Source organism: Topomyia yanbarensis, chromosome 2, assembly GCF_030247195.1.
Source record: "Topomyia yanbarensis strain Yona2022 chromosome 2, ASM3024719v1, whole genome shotgun sequence".
Classification (NCBI taxonomy): Eukaryota; Metazoa; Arthropoda; class Insecta; order Diptera; family Culicidae; genus Topomyia; species Topomyia yanbarensis.
Genome location: NC_080671.1, coordinates 78,701,367 through 78,719,493, shown reverse-complemented (window position 1 = coordinate 78,719,493; position 18,127 = coordinate 78,701,367). Strand labels below are relative to the sequence as shown.

Below are 18,127 nucleotides of genomic sequence, written 5' to 3'. Positions count from 1 at the left end.
AATCGGTTCAAAATTCGCAAAATTATAGTAATTTTTGTGAAAAAAGTCAAACCCGCGATTTTTTCACTTTTTATTTTGTTCAAACCAATTTATGTATCATTGATTCAATAAATTCCTTACTTTCACTTACACAGCTGTTTTGGCAATTAAAAAAACGAGAAAATGATGTATTATACATTTCTTTTGTTTGCATTTTTACCTGCGAAAATTTCGATAAAACGCGTGGGGTACATTTATACCCCAGTGCAACGTTCTAGGGCGGAAAACGCAAGTGGAACGTTCTAGGGTTAAACATTAGCAGTTATAATAAAATAATGAACCTCACCTCTGACGTGTCACGCGAAATATCATATCACATTGATTCAACATCGCTCAATTCAAAAACCACCACCTCTTCCGTTTCAGGTACCATTCCGGGTGCCCACAATGACAGCTCCTGCTCGTCTGGTCCAGACTCGCCCAACAATCTGCACCAGGACGCGAGCGGGGCCACCGGAGGCGGCGCTAGTGGTAGTGGCGAAACTTCCGGCGGCGGTGGTCGAGCGCAGTACTTGTCCGCCACGTGTGTAGTGGTTACCCATTATTCCGGTGATGCGGCCAGCGTGGTAGACGAGCACTTTTCTAGGGCACTAAATTTTAGTGATAAAAATAACAAAGGTGAGTAGCGAGAGAGAGAGAGAGAGAGAGAGAGAGAGAGAGAGAGAGAGAGAGAGACTAATAATACCGATTGTCTATAATAGTGCGTCATAAAACCGTTGGTGTGTATTATTCCACTTTAAGGTTCAAGTTACCTTTTTTGAGCATGTGTTAGTTTTGAACGCTGGGTAGTATGGGTAGGAAAAATTGTGTTCAGCTTTGCCACCGGATTATACATTTAAACCTTTTCAAAACTCTAAAAGAAGAATATCAGCCGATTTATCAGATCACAACGATTCAAATCATACAAAATAGCTGCTGGAAAAACTATCGGTTTCGCTAAATGGTGCTTTTGAAAAAGTGGCTGTGATTTTTTGTCACACTACCACACCGTGCTGGGGCACGCAACACAACAGCGCAATGAAAAAACCACAGCCACATTTTCAAAAGCACCATTCAGCTAAGCCGATGGCTTTTCCGGCAGGTATTTTGCATGAATTGAATCATGATGATCTAATAAATCGACTGATATTCTTCTTTTAGAGTTTTGAAAAGGTTTAAATGGATAATCTGGTGGCAAAGCTGAGCACAATTTTTCTTACGCACACTACCAAGCCATGAGGTAACTTGAGCCTTAAGAGGTGCCAATGGTGATGGTTTTGGCACGGGTGTGCTCGTTCGTTCCGGAAGATGCTCTTGAATCCCCCCAACGTTCAGTGATGTCGTGGTCGCACGAGCATCATACACTTAACCATTGTAATTAGCTGTTTATGCCTTCTTAACCCGAAAGCCATAAAAATAAATCACCGAAGGCATAAAATTACCCCCTTTTGGTTTTGTTCTTGGGAAATCGTTCCGAAATGGTAAGACAACTGAGATAGCGGAAAGGAAATATAGTTTCGAAACAGTCAACATATGGTTACTACTTTGGAAAAACCACAGATAACAGACATTTAGGCTAGAACAAAATTTATTGAAAAACCTGTGTAAAATTTCAAATTGATTAACGTTGGGAATCAGTGTTTCATTATTTCCACCTACGAAACTGTTTCCTACACATGCTTGACAGTTGTACTCCAACTGCATTGCACCGATTACTGCTGGGTTTACCAATCGTGTTTCAGACGTCCGATTTATTCTGACATTTCATTTACACGCATTTCGAATCGAACGTGTGATATCTATGGAAGAAAACTTTGTGACAATCGGATCTAGACTTCCTAAAATCGAACAACCATCTAAAATAGAAAAGTAATACGAATTTGCTTTTGAAAACTGTTACACTATATACACTACCTTCACAAAATGTTAATTTTATTTCCAAGAATCGGCTAAATTTATGAATTATTAACTATTCCTTACTGCCGACTCCTGGTCATAATTTCATTCCTCTAATTTGAAGCTCAATAAATCACTTCCTGCGGCGGCTGTGTCGACATCGTAAATAATAACATTAATAATACACTTTTATTAACTTTTATCTCCTTGGATCATCACCAACATCATCACGATTGTCGCCGTTGTGCTTCTTTACACGCGGCTCTGCACCCTTTTCCTAGTCCTCCAGCCGCTAAGACCGCTGTCGCATCGTTAAACGAGGACAATCCCAAAGAAAGGAATCCGTTGAAATCCACGAAAATCAATAAATAATTGACTCTGCTCGGGCCAGCAAGGCACCGCTGCTGCTGAGAGGGTTTAAGCAATGATCAGTTTTGTGGGAGAAAAGTGAGTAATCGTCGAAACGATCAACTTATGAAACGACCTGCCGGTCGTACTCCTTCCCGGTGGTGTGCTCAACGCGCCCTCCTCTCAGATCCAACCAAGGCGACCTTCCAATAATGGTTGTGTGTTTTTCGGTTTGCTTCTTTGTCACCCTTTTTCTACCTCTAATGCATATTTATGCTGCGGGATGTTATTCTGTTGTACCGGTAGCACCTTGGTGTATAAATAGGACCTTGGAAGTAAAACACAACTATAAAGATGTCAAATGAAACATAAGCAGAATGTGGCCCTGTGAAATGCATGGATGGGTTCGGGACGGTGCGTTCACTGGAGTCAATTGAAGGTAGTGAGTTGATGCAGCGCGTAGGTTGCGCCGTGCTGATTATTTGGGTCACAGAAGTGGGTATTCAATGGCTGACATCCAGCATACCAGAAGAAAAATGATTCTGATTGAAAAATAACAGTTTTTGTTAATAACTGTCAAAATTCACAACATAAACAAGTGTTTCATATATCACCAGGCAACTTATGCGAATACCATTCTAATTAGCTATAGGTTACAGAAATACATAATATTGCATGGACGTATGGATAGTATGGACGAAAATTGTTAACCATTTCTCAATAGTAATACGACCGGTTGGAATTTTATCCAATTTCATAGAACACTGTGCTTTCATTGAGTAATTGCCCTCAAGAAGAGATTCTTTTAAATGAAATTTTCAACTAATATAATCAAATGAAATTATTGGATAATTTGTAGAACTTACTTTTGCGAACAAATTTGCTGAACTCACCAAGTGTCTATTGGAATGTTTCAGTTTATTGTTATGCTTGTTTGTTTGTTGTGGCACATTCTTCAAAATTCTCTTCAATATTAAGAGTTAAAATTTCTCTAACGGGCCACCCAAAATAGAAAAAAAGCCATTCCATTTTTCGGTAGTATTTGCCATTGCAAAATCAAATTCAGAAAAAAAATAACGAGAATATTACTGTAGAAAGTTTTTAGCCCGCTTATTTTCAAAATATTGTTGCAGGGGACCCAATTGACTGATTTTAATGATTAAATCAACAATAAAATCATCAGTTACACTAGTTTACACCATTTCTGAACTAAATAAGCTAGTGGTCATTTTCAATGTAAAATCGCGTGCTGAATCCGAAAATAAGGTTAGTAGAACAGTTTTCGAGTTACAGTGAAAAATGAATTTTACCTTTAACATTCAAAGTACGTTTAGTAAAATCCAAATATCTTCGGTTGTAGTGAATCGATATGAAATCTTATTATGTTGAATTAAAGGTAATTTAATGCACTTTAGATCGTTGGAACATGTTGTTTTAGTGCGATTACTGGTTCTGATGTTATTCACGAATCTATTGAACTTTTTCTTAATTTTTCGTCATTTTTCGAAGAAAAATAAGCATGTGATCAATATTTTCGGCAAGATAAAGCAACCCTGCAAATTATATTTTTATGGAAAATTATAGCCTGCTAAAAACCAATGAAAATAAGCACTTGTTAGTTTGAATCCGATGAAAATTGCAAAAGTTATTCAATTTTTGGTAAAATAGCCATTTTTGTGTTTCTCTGGGTCAACTTATTGAACCGTCTCGATTCCAATTTTTTTCTAGGGCTTGTTTAATAATATATGCGGGAATCTCTGTCAGAATTTTGTTAAACAAGTAAATGGAAGAATTTTGAAAGAATTACTTACATTAGGTAATATTCGAACTCATTTATCAAAATGATTAAATGAAAATGAAATTATTGTTATCAGAAGTCTTTAATCATTTGGATAAACCACATTAAATTCTTTCAAAATTCTTCCATTTACTTGTTTAACAGAATTCTGACAGAGAGTCCCTCATATATTATTAAACAAGCCCCAGAAAAAATTGGAATCGAGACGGAAACACAAAAATTGCCATTTTCCAAAAAATTTAATAATTTTCGCAATTTTCAACGGATTCAAACTAACAATTGCTTATTTTTATTGGTTATTAGCAGGCTTTAATTTCCTATAAAAATATAATTTTAAGGATTGCTTTATCAAAAATAATGATCACACGCTCATTTTTCTTCAAAAAATGACGAAAAATTAAGAAAAAGTCCAATAGATTCGTCAATGACGTCAGAACCAGTAGTTGCTTTAAAACAAAATGTTCTAACGATCGAAAGTGCATTCAATTACCTTAAATTCAACATAATAATATTTAATATCAATGCACTATAACCAAAGATATTTGGATTTTACTGAACGTACTTTTAATTTAAAAGGAGCATTCATTTTTTCACTGTAACTCGAAATCTGTCCTACTGTAAATTTTTTGAACCTCATTTTTGGATTAAGCACGCAATTTTACATGAGAAAAGGTGTTCGAATATTAAAGTTCAGACTTTTATTTTTATTTTGTAAACTAGTGTTACAGATTCATCGTGATTTTTACCGACCCGAAAAACCTCATTTTATTTTTATTAATTGTTTATAACAACATGGCAAAAAGATCTTTTGGACCTCTTGATGATTCGGAAAATAACTCATATACTATTTTTAATGCCTACCAACATGTTGCCAAAAAAATTGTAACTAAGTTATTATGGTAAAAGGGTATAATACGCCCCACCGGGCAAAATTCCCCCTTCAATTCCCAGGATTCCTGAATTATCTAAAAAGTAAAAATGACTGATAACAGTATCGTTTCATGAAATCAACGTACTAAGTCAGTTTGTTATTTTTAATATGTTGCAAAACAAAAATCTACGCAAAAGTTTCAAAAGAGCTACGTTGATGTAAGCTCACACTTTTTCCAATGGCATTACAACAATTACAATTAGGAACAGTTGGATTTGATAGAACTATTTCAAGTAGCTTACTAGAATATTATAGTTACTATCTTAGTTTTCAGCTTGGCTTAAAACTATGTGTGCGTGAATTATTCACAACAGCTCATCACCGGCTAAAACGCCCCACCCATTGTTGTGGGGCATACTCACCGATTGCTGTGGGGCATACCATCCTCTTGTTGTGGGGCATATTACACTTTAACCGGGGATATTTTGCCCTGGGTGAAAAAAAATTTAGGCATCTTTGAAAAAAATTTAATAATACTTGTATCAGGATGTTTTTAATAAAAAATGAAACGGGTACTAATTTCTAACTAATATAACAATCAATTAGAGTAGTTGGTGCGGAGATCACAGTTTCGAATGGTGAAATATAGTTGTTTTTGCTTAAGGGGGGGCGTATTAGACCTGTTCACCATACACACCAAACGTCACCGCACACGAATTTCGAACAACGGATTAAAGGCGTAAAAAACTTGCGTTGCTGCGAACCCGCATAGACCAACATAGCTGTTACAGTTTTGCAGTTCCACAATAATACAGAATTTCGATCAATAGAAGAATGAATTGCGCTAAAACGCATTATCAAACATATTTATTGTATACTTGAAAAGACATTTCTCATCTTCAAATACCCTTAGCGTACCGGTTACCTACCCTTCATCTCACTGGCTAGATTGCCAGATGCTATTAATATCTGAGTGAACAAATCCATCAAAAATACCACGAAGAAAGTGACACGACAACACAAGAAACGTCACAACGTCACAAAGTAATCATCTCAATTTGTATACCTGTGACATCATACAAACTTTCCTTCCTGTACCAACAAATGACGCCTATCTGTCTGTCCGCAGCCGTCATCATAAGGTGTCAACATTCTCACTCGTGTCACAGCTACGCGTGCTGAAGGCTATTGGGAATCTCATCTTGCTAAGCCAGAGATGATCACAACTTATAAAGTGTCAGCTAGTGTCACCGGTAAGATATCGCTACTCCAATTTACCAGCGCCACCGCAAGTGACACGACGTGTCACTGTGAATTATGTGCTTATGCTAATTAATATTTTAATTATCATTCCCATTCAGAGATGCAACGGTGAGTGATCTTTTCATCCCAGACCGCAGATGAATAAATAGCACTTTCGGATTAATTAAATGCGATTATAATGACGCTAATGATGTATATATTTTACATGAACGCTGCGCAGTCCTTGGTTGCAGTCGGCAGTCTCAAAAATAGTGGGGCGTATAATTGAAAATGAAGGCGGACCGCGTGTGTTTCAACTAATGGCACCGCTCAACCCTTCTTCAAACCATTAAAATGTTCATGTGCTTCCAGAAATTAAATCACTGTGGTTGTCAAGATTTAAAACAGCACTGTGTCACTGAAACACTTAAATGGTACCTACATATACTCTGAATGAAATAGCCTGGTTGCAATGGAGCAAATAAAAAAATAATCCCGTAAATATGGCTACAGATCTCCAGGATCAGCGGTGGCACGACGGCGATGGGGGCAATGTGGAAAGTCACCATAAATTACTCTTCCCTCATCCTTTACCGTGCCGCAAATAATAGCCCTCCTTCGACGAGACGTACACTTTCTCCGGTCGTTACCATTTTCGTGTGCCGCTGTTTGGGTAGCGAAATAAGGTTCATATATATTGCTTTATTGTACAGTAGCGTTATGTTACGGTTAAGACGTATTTTGATACGACACACGAGGATCATCGTCCGAAGAATAGTCTGAAACAGCCTGGTCAGTTTCCCGATTTGGATGAAAATTTTATCTCCGGGTAATTATGAAAGGCCGAACTCATAGTTGATGTTACGTTTCCAAAAATTAAACTTTGGAGGATTTTGTCAATTGGATTATGGATTATTATTGGCTACATGATTGGATACAGAAAGTAGAACGATTATTTCCTAAATTTTCGACATTTTTCCTTCAAATGGGTTTTGCTATATCTTACCAGATTGTCCTTTTATGATCTCGAGTAAATTTTAAAAAATGTTAATATGTTCTCCAAACCTGTACAAATTGTCCCCATACCATTATATTATTTTTATTTTTATTTTCTAAGAGTAAGTGAACATTCCCATTTGTAAGCTTCCTAGTGCCGTCTGCATTCTGATATAATCTTTTTACCATCTTGCAACCTTTAACCCTCTGAAGAGCATTACTGAAAATCTAACTATTCATAAAAATCTTCATCTTAAGATACAAATATTTCAAAGAAATTGCCTGGTTAGTAGTGCCGCCTAGTGAGGAATTTTTTTTGAACACTTGAGCCCCTTAAAAACTTTATCTAAAAACACCAAATTGGATTATCACCCAAGTGTGCACCTTCCTTAAAAGTGTGATAAAAGTTCACATTAATGTCGAATCGTTTGAAAGTGTTCGTTACACTTATTCCTTAGTTTGTAATAAATAAGAGCACTGAAAATTCCCAAGCGAACCGACGTGAACGTGCACTTTTACCACTCTTTGAAGGAAGATGCACACTTGTGTCCAACTTGGTGTGAAATACGCAATACTTTTGACGTAGAACTTAACGTGCTTTAGGCTGATTTCTGTCGGTAGGTTCATAACACTTTTATCTCTCTTCGGACAAAACCAGCGTAGAGGTCGCGTGACACCCGACGTCTGGAGCCAAGAATTTCTCCGCTTGGTTCCTGGCCTCCCTTCCTTCAATTCTTACATCTTCTACTTTTTAGTTTTTCGAAAACTGTTGTATTAAGGAGTTACATACGTTTTTGTTAGAAAAATGTCAAGAAAGTTTAAATTTACGTAAAGGCATAAAAGTAAAGGTAAAGTAATAATTTCATTACATCAAACTTATAGTATTTTAGTAGAACATTTTTCAGTGTAATAAACAGTCATAAAAATTCGATAAAACAAAAAAATTAGGATGGTAATTCACTATGAAATCTACCGACCAATAGTACACTGGCAATGTTACCAAAAAAACTAAGATTTTACATTTAATTCGAACTATCATATTTTAAAAAGCTATAAAAATTTTCAGGAACATTTTAGCACCATATTTCAGGAAAGTTGTTAGGTAGGATAAAGTGCCTATTTTCACAAGGGGTGCCCCACTGATTCAATAATTACTCGGCCTACAAATAATGAAATGCGTACAAGTTGGCATCAACAGCTTTGCTTCGTTGTTAAGAACCAAGATAATAACAAAAATGCGCTGAAAATAGTGAAATTCTCGTATTTGAGCGCAACGAAAACTCGAATCAAGTGCCCCTATTCTTGCGCTACCATTTGACTCAATGCGCTGAACAAAGATGGCAAATGCTGCTCTAACCAACGGCTTCAAATAGGTAGAGTAATAATAGGAACATGGCAATAATAGGCTCATCACCCTATATTCTGAACCATGCATATGCATCAGGCCTGTTTGCAGAAAATTGCCAAGGGGAAAATTTTAAATTTTTCACGTCTCTCAGAAAAGAAATGCATAGAAACCCTCAAACTTTGAAGGTTTTTGCTGAGGCCTGAAGGGCCAACCCTAGAAACAGTTAAGGTTTTATGCCACTCTTGAAGTCCTCCTTAAAACTTAGATTGCAGTTGTAGTGTGCTATAAAACTAGAAATGCTACTTGGGAAGTCTTGTGTACCAATCGATCCCACGCAATAAACTGAGTAAATGTCTGTTATCGAGAAGAAACCTTCAACAGACACCGCTGCCTGCTGGTTCGTGGTAATGCTGGATTGGTTTATATAAGTTAAGTATAACGACTAAATGGTGTCCCACACCAAATTGCATCACAGTAAAAATGCTGTAGAAAATCACCCATTGGGTATCTTTTCTTGAAAATTTCGGTAGAAGTAGTTCAGAGTGTATAAAATTGGAAAAAAATTGGCGTCACCCGAAAAGCAACGTCGTGAATTGATTTTCGCATGCACCTGGAAAATCCTCAGCTCTCTCATCGAGGCATCGGAATCGTGCAGTCAACGGTGATTCGTGTAATTAAACATTACTACCAAACTCTGAGCATCGAACGTAAGAAGAAAAGGGTCAGAGTGGATGTACTATTAACAGGCATTGTAATTCTCTCTCACTCACGCGAGAAGACGCTTATCCGATGTCCAACTTTTCCAAGATAAGATGAGTCGCAAAATTCTCCGTCTCCACAAATAGCGTGAGAATGATTTTCCGGATAAAATTTATTTTACTTTTTCCTTCTTACCGGAGAAGGTGATAAAATTTTAATTTCATGGAAATCAATAAAAACTACAAAAAATACATTTAATTTCAAAGAAAAGCGGCGTGTTTTGGAATAACGGCAGGAAAGCAGCGAGCGAAAAAAGGATACCGTGAAAAACTCATTCACTCATTCTCCGGCTGTTTTATTTATCCGGAGAAATAACACGTGGTATTTATCCGGAGAAGTTGTGTGAGTGCCAATAATTTTCGTGTGAAAATGTGAGTTTTTATTATCGCAGTAGCATACTATCCGGGCGCATTTACTCATATGAGCGATAAATGCAATGCCTGACTATTAATGATCTGGATCACAAGCGTATAGTAAAAGAGTTAAAACGGAATCCCAATATTTCGGTTAGAGCAAAGGACCGGGAGGGACTGCATACGTACAAACTGCAGAAGGCTCCAAATCATAACAAATAGCAATACGGTGCAAAAGTCACGGGTCAGGAAACTTGACACCCAGATGCTGACGAAGCCTCATTGCCTCATCATGCATGATGAGACTTACGTCAAAGCGGACTTTTGGCAGCTTCCGAGGCTACTGTTCTTCACGGCCCAGCGCAAGTTTGATCCTGGAGGTCGAATTCCGTGATGCAATTTGACACCCCTTAAACATGAACCTTTTGTATCTCTCAGTCCTCATCCATCCGGGGTAGTTGTTAGGTACTACTGTAGATACTGTACTCTTGCTCTTTTTATTTTGGGGTAATCGTCCATGTTTCCTTCCATTACAGCTTTTTCTTGCTTGCTGTCCAACCTTCGTGGTATATCTGACCTACTCAAGTCTGCTGCAAATATCGTAACCTGTTGAGATACAAACCGATCCGGAGTTGTCGACCATAATGATTCACATCCTTTTACAACTATCTTCGCAGGGTTTCTTATGCTTCTTGGCGCTACACGTTCCTATTTATCTGCAAGCTGGTGCTGATATTTCTTCAGAAGCGGTATTTCTCCCGATACCGATGCCCATTTCTCGAGCCATCCAGTTGTCAGCAAGTCCAACGGTGAGATCATCGGCGGTATAATTTTTCCAGACTATGATATCCTGATTTTCCCTGACTTCGTGTTTTTCCTTCTTACCGCTGATCGACCTTTGCTGTGTAACTGGTCTACTCACAACTGTTGCCAAGATCAAAACTTGTCGAAACGTGAACAGATCCAGAGAAGCCGACCAACTTGATATACATCCCTTTCCAGCCACCCTCGCCAGTTTTCTTGCTTGGTTTCTCCAACGACTATTTTCTAGAGTGACCGAACTTTAATGACATTTTATGTGTCAAACAACACGCAATATAAATTTTTTCCCTGAACAGAAAGATAATAAATTTTTAAATGTAATTCAAAACCCTCGTGGGAGGGGCTTGAACCCCTAAAACCCTCCCCTTGTGCACGGGCCTGATATACATTATAGGTTGCATTCTTCAAATAAATTTGGGGTCTCTAGAAAATGCAAAAAAGCATGTTTTCCCATACGAATTCCCATACAATTTTCAAACGTAAAGGCGCTACGCCGGGTCAAAACCAATCGTCTCCAAATTTTGTGGCCCTAAATGGAACCAAAAAAAAGATTTGTGCTGACTTGATGCGGCCAAGTTCACAATTATTCCCCAGCCTAGCATACTATACTTCTATAATAAAACTGGGAATATTCTAATTAATTAAACAATCGATAAAAATGTCATGAGTTCTTGGCAGCTAGATTAAATAGAAATTGCCTAAAATATATTAATACCTTGAACACATAGAGGCTTCATGTCTTCAACAAAGTGGTTTGTAATAGCACTCCCCACAATTTTGCTGAAGACATTAAGTCTGGAACTAAATTTGTTTGAAGAGTAAATGTTGTGGTTTTCTCGTTATTAATTCTATAACGTTTTCGTCTCAACTCGACGCATTCCCAAAATAAAAACATTTTCAGCAAATGTTGGAAGTTATGCAATTTTTCGGTGAGTAGTTCTAAGTTTCATAGATATTAAAGCAATTCCATTTTCGCTTTTTATTAAAAAAAGACCCAAAACCATATTATTATATTAAATTTTTAACTTTAATCTCATTTTTTGTGAGGGGGGGGGGTGTGGTTAAACCCCAAAGTATCCTCTTGGCTACACCACTGCTGTGAGTGACTATCGGGATTTTAAACGGGGGATCTACCTCAGGGATTATCTACAGAAGCGTGTGCTTCTTCTGTTGAAGCAACACGAGGGCCTTACGATCTTCTGGCCGGATCTAGCTTCGTACCACTATTCAAATGTTGTCCTGGAGTCATACGAAGCCAACAGCGTCACTTTCGTATCCATATAATGTTATTTTGGATATGCGTGTAAAATATTATGAGACGGGGTTTTCTGGTAACATTTTTTTTGCACTTTCCGATTTGGACACTTCTACACATTAGAAACGTGTAGCCTAGAATACCTTGAATTTTATAGCACCATCAAGGATTGTCATATTCGATTAACCCTTGAATACTTCTTTTTTCGTTTTTTATTTCGACTATGTTTGTCATATTTTCTTTTTTACATTTTAAAGACATTCAATTAGCTAGAGATTACTAGGTAGGGAAAGTTATGAAAATTAGAGCCATAATACTCAAGTGAGAGCAAGGATGTGAAGTAAACAGATCGGAAAACTAGAAGTGGCAGGGTCATTAGAATAGGCTTAATATCGTACGGGCTTAATTTTTGTCTTCCGCTAATGAGGGTCGAGCTTAGGCAGCATAACTACGAATCACCCGAGCTCACTAGAATTTGTCTTGGTATAGAGGGACAAGTCCATCTTTACTGTGACAACCGACAACTTCGAATACTTCGAACTCTCGAATATCCATTCTACTTAGAATAAGTTGTAACATGTGAATAACTATTAGGGTGGGGCATTGTTATATGGAAAAACGTAATCATAGCCACATCAACCGAGCACAGTACTTTTTTGGTACCTTTTGGGGTCCCAAACAACTGTGCAAAATTTGGGGTCGATTGGTGTTGACCCGGCATGGCGCATTGCGTTAGAAATTTGTATGGAGATTAGTATGGGAAAACCTACATTTTTGCATTTTTAATTCTACAGACTAATATTCTTTCTGTAGTATGCCAACAAATAGATAGAAGTATAGTCCAGGATATGCTGAACAACTTTGCCGAAGGATGTATGGTGTTAGAATGTCTTTAAGCCAAGTTATAGCTGTTCAAAGTTCGATAGATCGAATTAAATGCCAAAAATCAGTTTTATTGCCAACACTGCGGGTGTACCAATGGTATTTCATATTGCATTCCAAAATAACATTATATATTTTATATTTACCACATTGAAATGTTTGGATAAATTATTCAAAAGCCTTAGGTCAATTTCATGAGCGTAGGTAGGTTAGCAATAGGACGTGAGGGGTGAGGGGGGGGGGGGATTTTAAAATGTAGAAATTCGAACTGGAATGTTGTCGATTTGGAATGCTCAGACGAATTATTTCCAAACATTTACACAATGTCCTACGCATAATAGTAACGATGAAATAAATTATGCTGCATCCTTTAGCCTTGACTTTTATCAATAGAAGTTACGTTACAGACTGAATCAACTGATGTCGAGTTGATATGTCAGAGGATTGCATTGATTATATTTCAGTTCAATACGCACTGTGATTTGATGGGATGCTCATTTCGATGCTGTTCGATCACCTGAAGCAAAAATTGATGTAGGGATCTGGTGGATTTCATGTTGAAATCCAGACATTAGCCTCACGCCTCGTGATCGAACAACATAGAAATGAGCATGTTATCAAATCATGCATATTATACCGAAATATAATCCTCTGACATATCAACTCGACATCAGTTGATTCAGTCTGTAACGTAACTTCTATTGATAAAAGTCAAGGCAAAGGGATACAGTATGTTTTATTTCATCGTTACTATTATGCGTAGGACAATGTGTAAATGTTTTGAAATAATTCACCTGAACATTCCAACTCGACAACATTTCAGTTCGAATTTCTACATATTAAAGTCCCCCCTCACTCCTCACTACGCCCTATTGCTAAACTACCTACGCTCATGAAATTGAGCTAAGGCTTTTGAATAATTCATCCAAACATTCCAATGTGGTAAATCTAAAATATATAATGTTATTTTGGAATTCTATATGAAATTCCATTGGTACACCCGCACTCCGCAGTGTTGGCAATAAAAATGATTTTTGGCATTTAATTCGATGTATTGAACTTTGAACAGCTATAACTTGATTTAGAGACATTCTAACACCATACATCCTTCGGCAAAGTTGTTCAGCATATCCTGGACTATACTTCTATCTATTTGGTGGCATACTACAGGAAGAATTGTAGTCTGTAGAATTTAAAATACAAAAATGTAGGTTTTCCCATACTAATCTCCATACAAATTTCAAACGCAATGCGCTACGCCGGGTCAACACCAATCGACCCCAAATTTTGCACAGTTGTTTGGGACCTCAAAAGGAACCAAAAAAGTGCTGTGCTGAAAAAAAGATCATTTTGCCCCACCCTAATAACCAGTGGCGTAGTAGCGGGGGGGGGGGGTTTGGGGACGAAACCCCCCCCCCCCCCCCCCCCGAAATATTTTGGAGAAATTTGAAAAAATTGAATATGTTGAACAAAAAAATGCCTTATATTTTAAATGAAATTCTCAAAGTTTCATTTGCAAAAGTTATCTTGTGAAAATATTTCCTTGTAGTGAAAATTGACTGCAGACTCGACACCTTCCTTTCGGCACGTTGTGGAGGCTAGCTCAACCGCCGAGGACTATAACGAGTAGATCGCGGCGAAGCGAGGAGCTAGGAGCTTAATGGTTCACGAAACGGATATCGGTACCGAGAGAAATTTCGCCGCATTCTGTAGTCCTTGACTGACGGCGAACATGGACTGGAGAGTGTGAGAGAAGTATCCCCATAGAGACCACCAGGCGATTCGCTACCGCATCGGCCAATGGAACCCTACTGCAGCACGAAGAAAGACGGGCGGCAAGGTAAAGTGGAAGACGAAAGCCTTTAACGAGAACCTCGGCGAACTACGGAATCAAGTACGTTGATACGGCTGACGGCTAACAAGAAGGATTGTGATGGCTTGTGACGTTACAATGTCACGAAAACTAGGGCTATGCAGTAGACGGTGTGCAGCTTACTGGTTAAATGAGTAACTTAGTACGCTACACGCTGTTTGTCTTAGAGCCAGAAGGCGGGCTCAGAGCGCAAGATCGGAGAGTGAGAGAGGAGCGCATCTAGAAGGTAGGGACTCTTTAAAACGGGAGATCAAGCTTAGCAAGCCAATTGCCATAAGTATCTGTGCTGAGAAATAAACGTCAATCCCTGGGGAACGCGTACTGAGTCGTCATGACGAAGACGAGGGTTCGTCGACACCAGTTGAAACATGCCCGGGTAAGCTAAAGATAATCGTTGAGGGTCTCTTCCCGAATCACGATACAAATACCTGGTCACCGACACCGTACGGCGAAGAAGAAGGAGGTAACACAGTCGAGTGGCAAATGACTAACGACGAGCTCAAAGACACGTCGATGTGACTAAAATCAAAGAAAACCCCCGGTCCGGATGGAATACCAACCGTGGCGGAAGTCACCGGGCCATCCAGCCTCGAATAGACCGATGCGCAGCGTGGCATAAAATAATGTGGCATCCTGAAGAGCTACTTCCAGAGTAGAGCACTGCTGTACCAGACGGACAAAAGGGCAGAAGGCGATGCGAATCGCAGCGGGCGTTACTCAGGGCTCCATTCTCTGTCCAACACTTTGGAATGGGATGCACTGATAATATAAATTCGTGAATATAATGAATCATGTAATGCACGAACTCATGCGTCGTTTTCTGCAACGAAGTATTTTCGTGCCCTGTAAATAGTAAGTTTCGTTCATTTTATGAATAAGAATGGCCGTATGGTGAACGAAAGCTTTCGTAAATTTTACACATTTAATGTATGTACACTGCACGAATGTTATCGTTGATAACGACATTATTTTTCGTGAATGAAATGAAATGTTTTTTTTTAATTTTAATAAACGTTTGTGTATATGGTCAAGGCTTCTGTCTGTCACGTTACATTTTTACGCATATTTCATAAGATAAGTCAGCAAAAACAATAAAACCATATTCTATCGCAACTGCACATTATTAAGGTCACTAAACCGCACATTTTTTCTACAGAAAGTTTTTTTCTATCATGAACCGTTTTCAATTTATTGTCATTTTGATACGTCTGTCACGTTACACAATTTTCGCAGATAGTGTGGAGGTTGCCCGACTAAATAGAAAAAGTCTGTTCCGTTGGCCCCCAAATTTGCATGAAAACAGTTTTAAGTTGAAGCTTAGAAAGCAAGGAAGAATTTGAAATATAGTTTTCCTGAAGAAAACCTTTGTTTTCGATTTTATGGAGTATTCTCAATGATCTGTCACGTTACAACCAGAATCTGTCACGTTACAGTTCTGCATTTTGAAGCAAGGATATCAAGACAATCGTACACAAATAATCCTTAATTTAGGAACTGAGTATTAACGGGAAAATTCATGTTTATTTTTAAAAAAAACATATTGGTTTTGATGAACAAACGTGAAAAACTTTTGAAAAGGTTGTAATTTCACGAAGTAACATATTATGTCGAAAGATAATCCAAAATAACTTGAAAACATCTGCATTTTGAAGGATAATTTTTCATGAGCATTTTGAATTGAAAACCCATTTTGAAATACATTTTATAACTAAATTATTTAAAGAAAAAAAAATTAAATAAAAATTCAAAATTAAAAGAATTATTGAAATATGTTTAAACTTTTTATTGTTATTTTCTCTACGATGCAATTATATTTTAAAGTTTTTTTATTTGCAATTAAATTTTAAACGTGTTATGTTTTTTGCGTTTGGTATTTGTGAGTAATTTATTGAAAGGGCGAATTTTCACTACTAGATATTTTTGTTGTAAAAAATCAAAATATTTCGAATTTTTTTTCTTAAAACCATTTTGCTTCGAAATTATATTTAGTATTATTATTGTATAAGAAAATTATATTTATGACTGGCAAATACTAAGAAATTTAGAAGAATACTTGAAGTTAAAAATGTTTTCATGCTAATAATTTCCTAATAGTGCAATTATAGTTTCATCAGTTTACAGGCTTTCGTTAACAAAAAAAAAACGTTTTTCTGTAATTGTATTTTCATTTTTTTTGTTTTTTTGACAATATGTTTGTGCTTTTAACATTTTTTTTGTTTTTTTTTTAAATTTCACCAAAATATATTCACACAAAACAATTAATTCCCTAGAACTCGCTATCATATAGTTTTGCTGCACAAATGACGATTTTCGATAAATATATATTGAAAGTAGTGCATTCACGATCTCATACGCCCTTTTTAAATATTACTCTTGTATAAAAATTGTTTGTTTAATATTGAAAAATACTTAGTCTCCCATATACATGAAACGTAAAAGGTTTCATCAGAATCAAAGATGGTCACCACTATTGACGCAATTGAATCAAACTTGATAGAATTGCTTTACAGCAGAAAAAATCTGTCACGTTACATAAGATAAACTGTGTTTTCTTAAAAATTAATAAAACTCTAAAGTTTTCACAATACAAATTCAAAAAGTAGACTCAAAGTAGTAAGAAAAAATGCAGGTTAGACATTGTATGCATGCTGTTGGTGTGGTCCACAAAACTTTTTTGAATTTTTGATCTGTCACGTTACAAGTTATTTGGTTTGCATTACTTCACAACTGAAAATAAGCAATAATCCATATTCATCAAAAATTTTCAAGCAATATCATCAAATTTAAATTAGACTACGATAGAAAAATGTAGTTGCAAGCAAAAAGTTGAAAATATGGATTTTGTTTACCTTTTTATCTCCTTACGGTCTTTTAGTCACTTTCAGGTCATGCAAGTAGCATCAACAAGCTTTCATAAATGACAGACATGAAATTTTTTTCTGGGATCACCATTCAATATTAATATTAGAGGTTATTTACATACGGAAAACAAACAGTTTGACGCAAAATTTGATAAAAAATAATTTTGCCTGTAGTTGCCATTTTCGGAGCCTTGACCATATTATGAACGATTTCGTTGGTCGCACGAAATTTTTTCGTTTATCTTAGAAAAGTTTTCGTATTTATTAGCCTCTAATTGTTCTTTTGGGATCGATCGATCGATGTTTCGTAGTTTTCACGAAAAACTCGTAATACAAAATAAAAGAGTTTCGATGGAACTACGAACGGTTCATCATATGTTCGAAAAATTCGTATATTTTATGAAAGTTGTTTGTACGAAATTAATTCCTAGCGATTTACGAATATATTCTATCAGTGTGGGGTCTTAACACTGCTGCTGCCCAGGAAAGTGAAAATCGTTGGTTTCGTGGACGATGTGTCAATAACGGTGAGACACTTGAAGAAATGGAGGTGTCGGTGACGGAGACAATAGATGCGATCGAGAGCTGGATGAACGGGTCAGGCTGCAAATAGCTCACTACAAGACGGATTTGTTGTTGGACAGCTACTGCAAAGCGGTTCAGCGGATACAGATCACCATCGAAGGGCATGTGAATGCATCGAAGCGTGCACTGAAGCAATTGGGAGTGATAATCGACGACTGATTGAGCTTAAACAACCACGTTGATTACACATGCGAAATGTCGGGTCTTTATCTAGTGTTTC

The 18,127-nt window shown here is 37.2% G+C and overlaps 1 protein-coding gene across 2 annotated transcripts in view; it reads left to right on the top strand.

The window, feature by feature from the left end:
* Nucleotides 1-18,127, top strand: part of LOC131678530 (protein vestigial) — a 164,790-nt gene that overhangs the window by 81,336 nt on the left and 65,327 nt on the right. For both annotated transcript variants that reach the window (XM_058958737.1, XM_058958738.1), the window contains exon 4: nt 406-657. In XM_058958737.1, the coding sequence (XP_058814720.1) occupies nt 406-657 (252 nt within the window). The remainder of the gene's footprint in view (nt 1-405; nt 658-18,127) is intronic.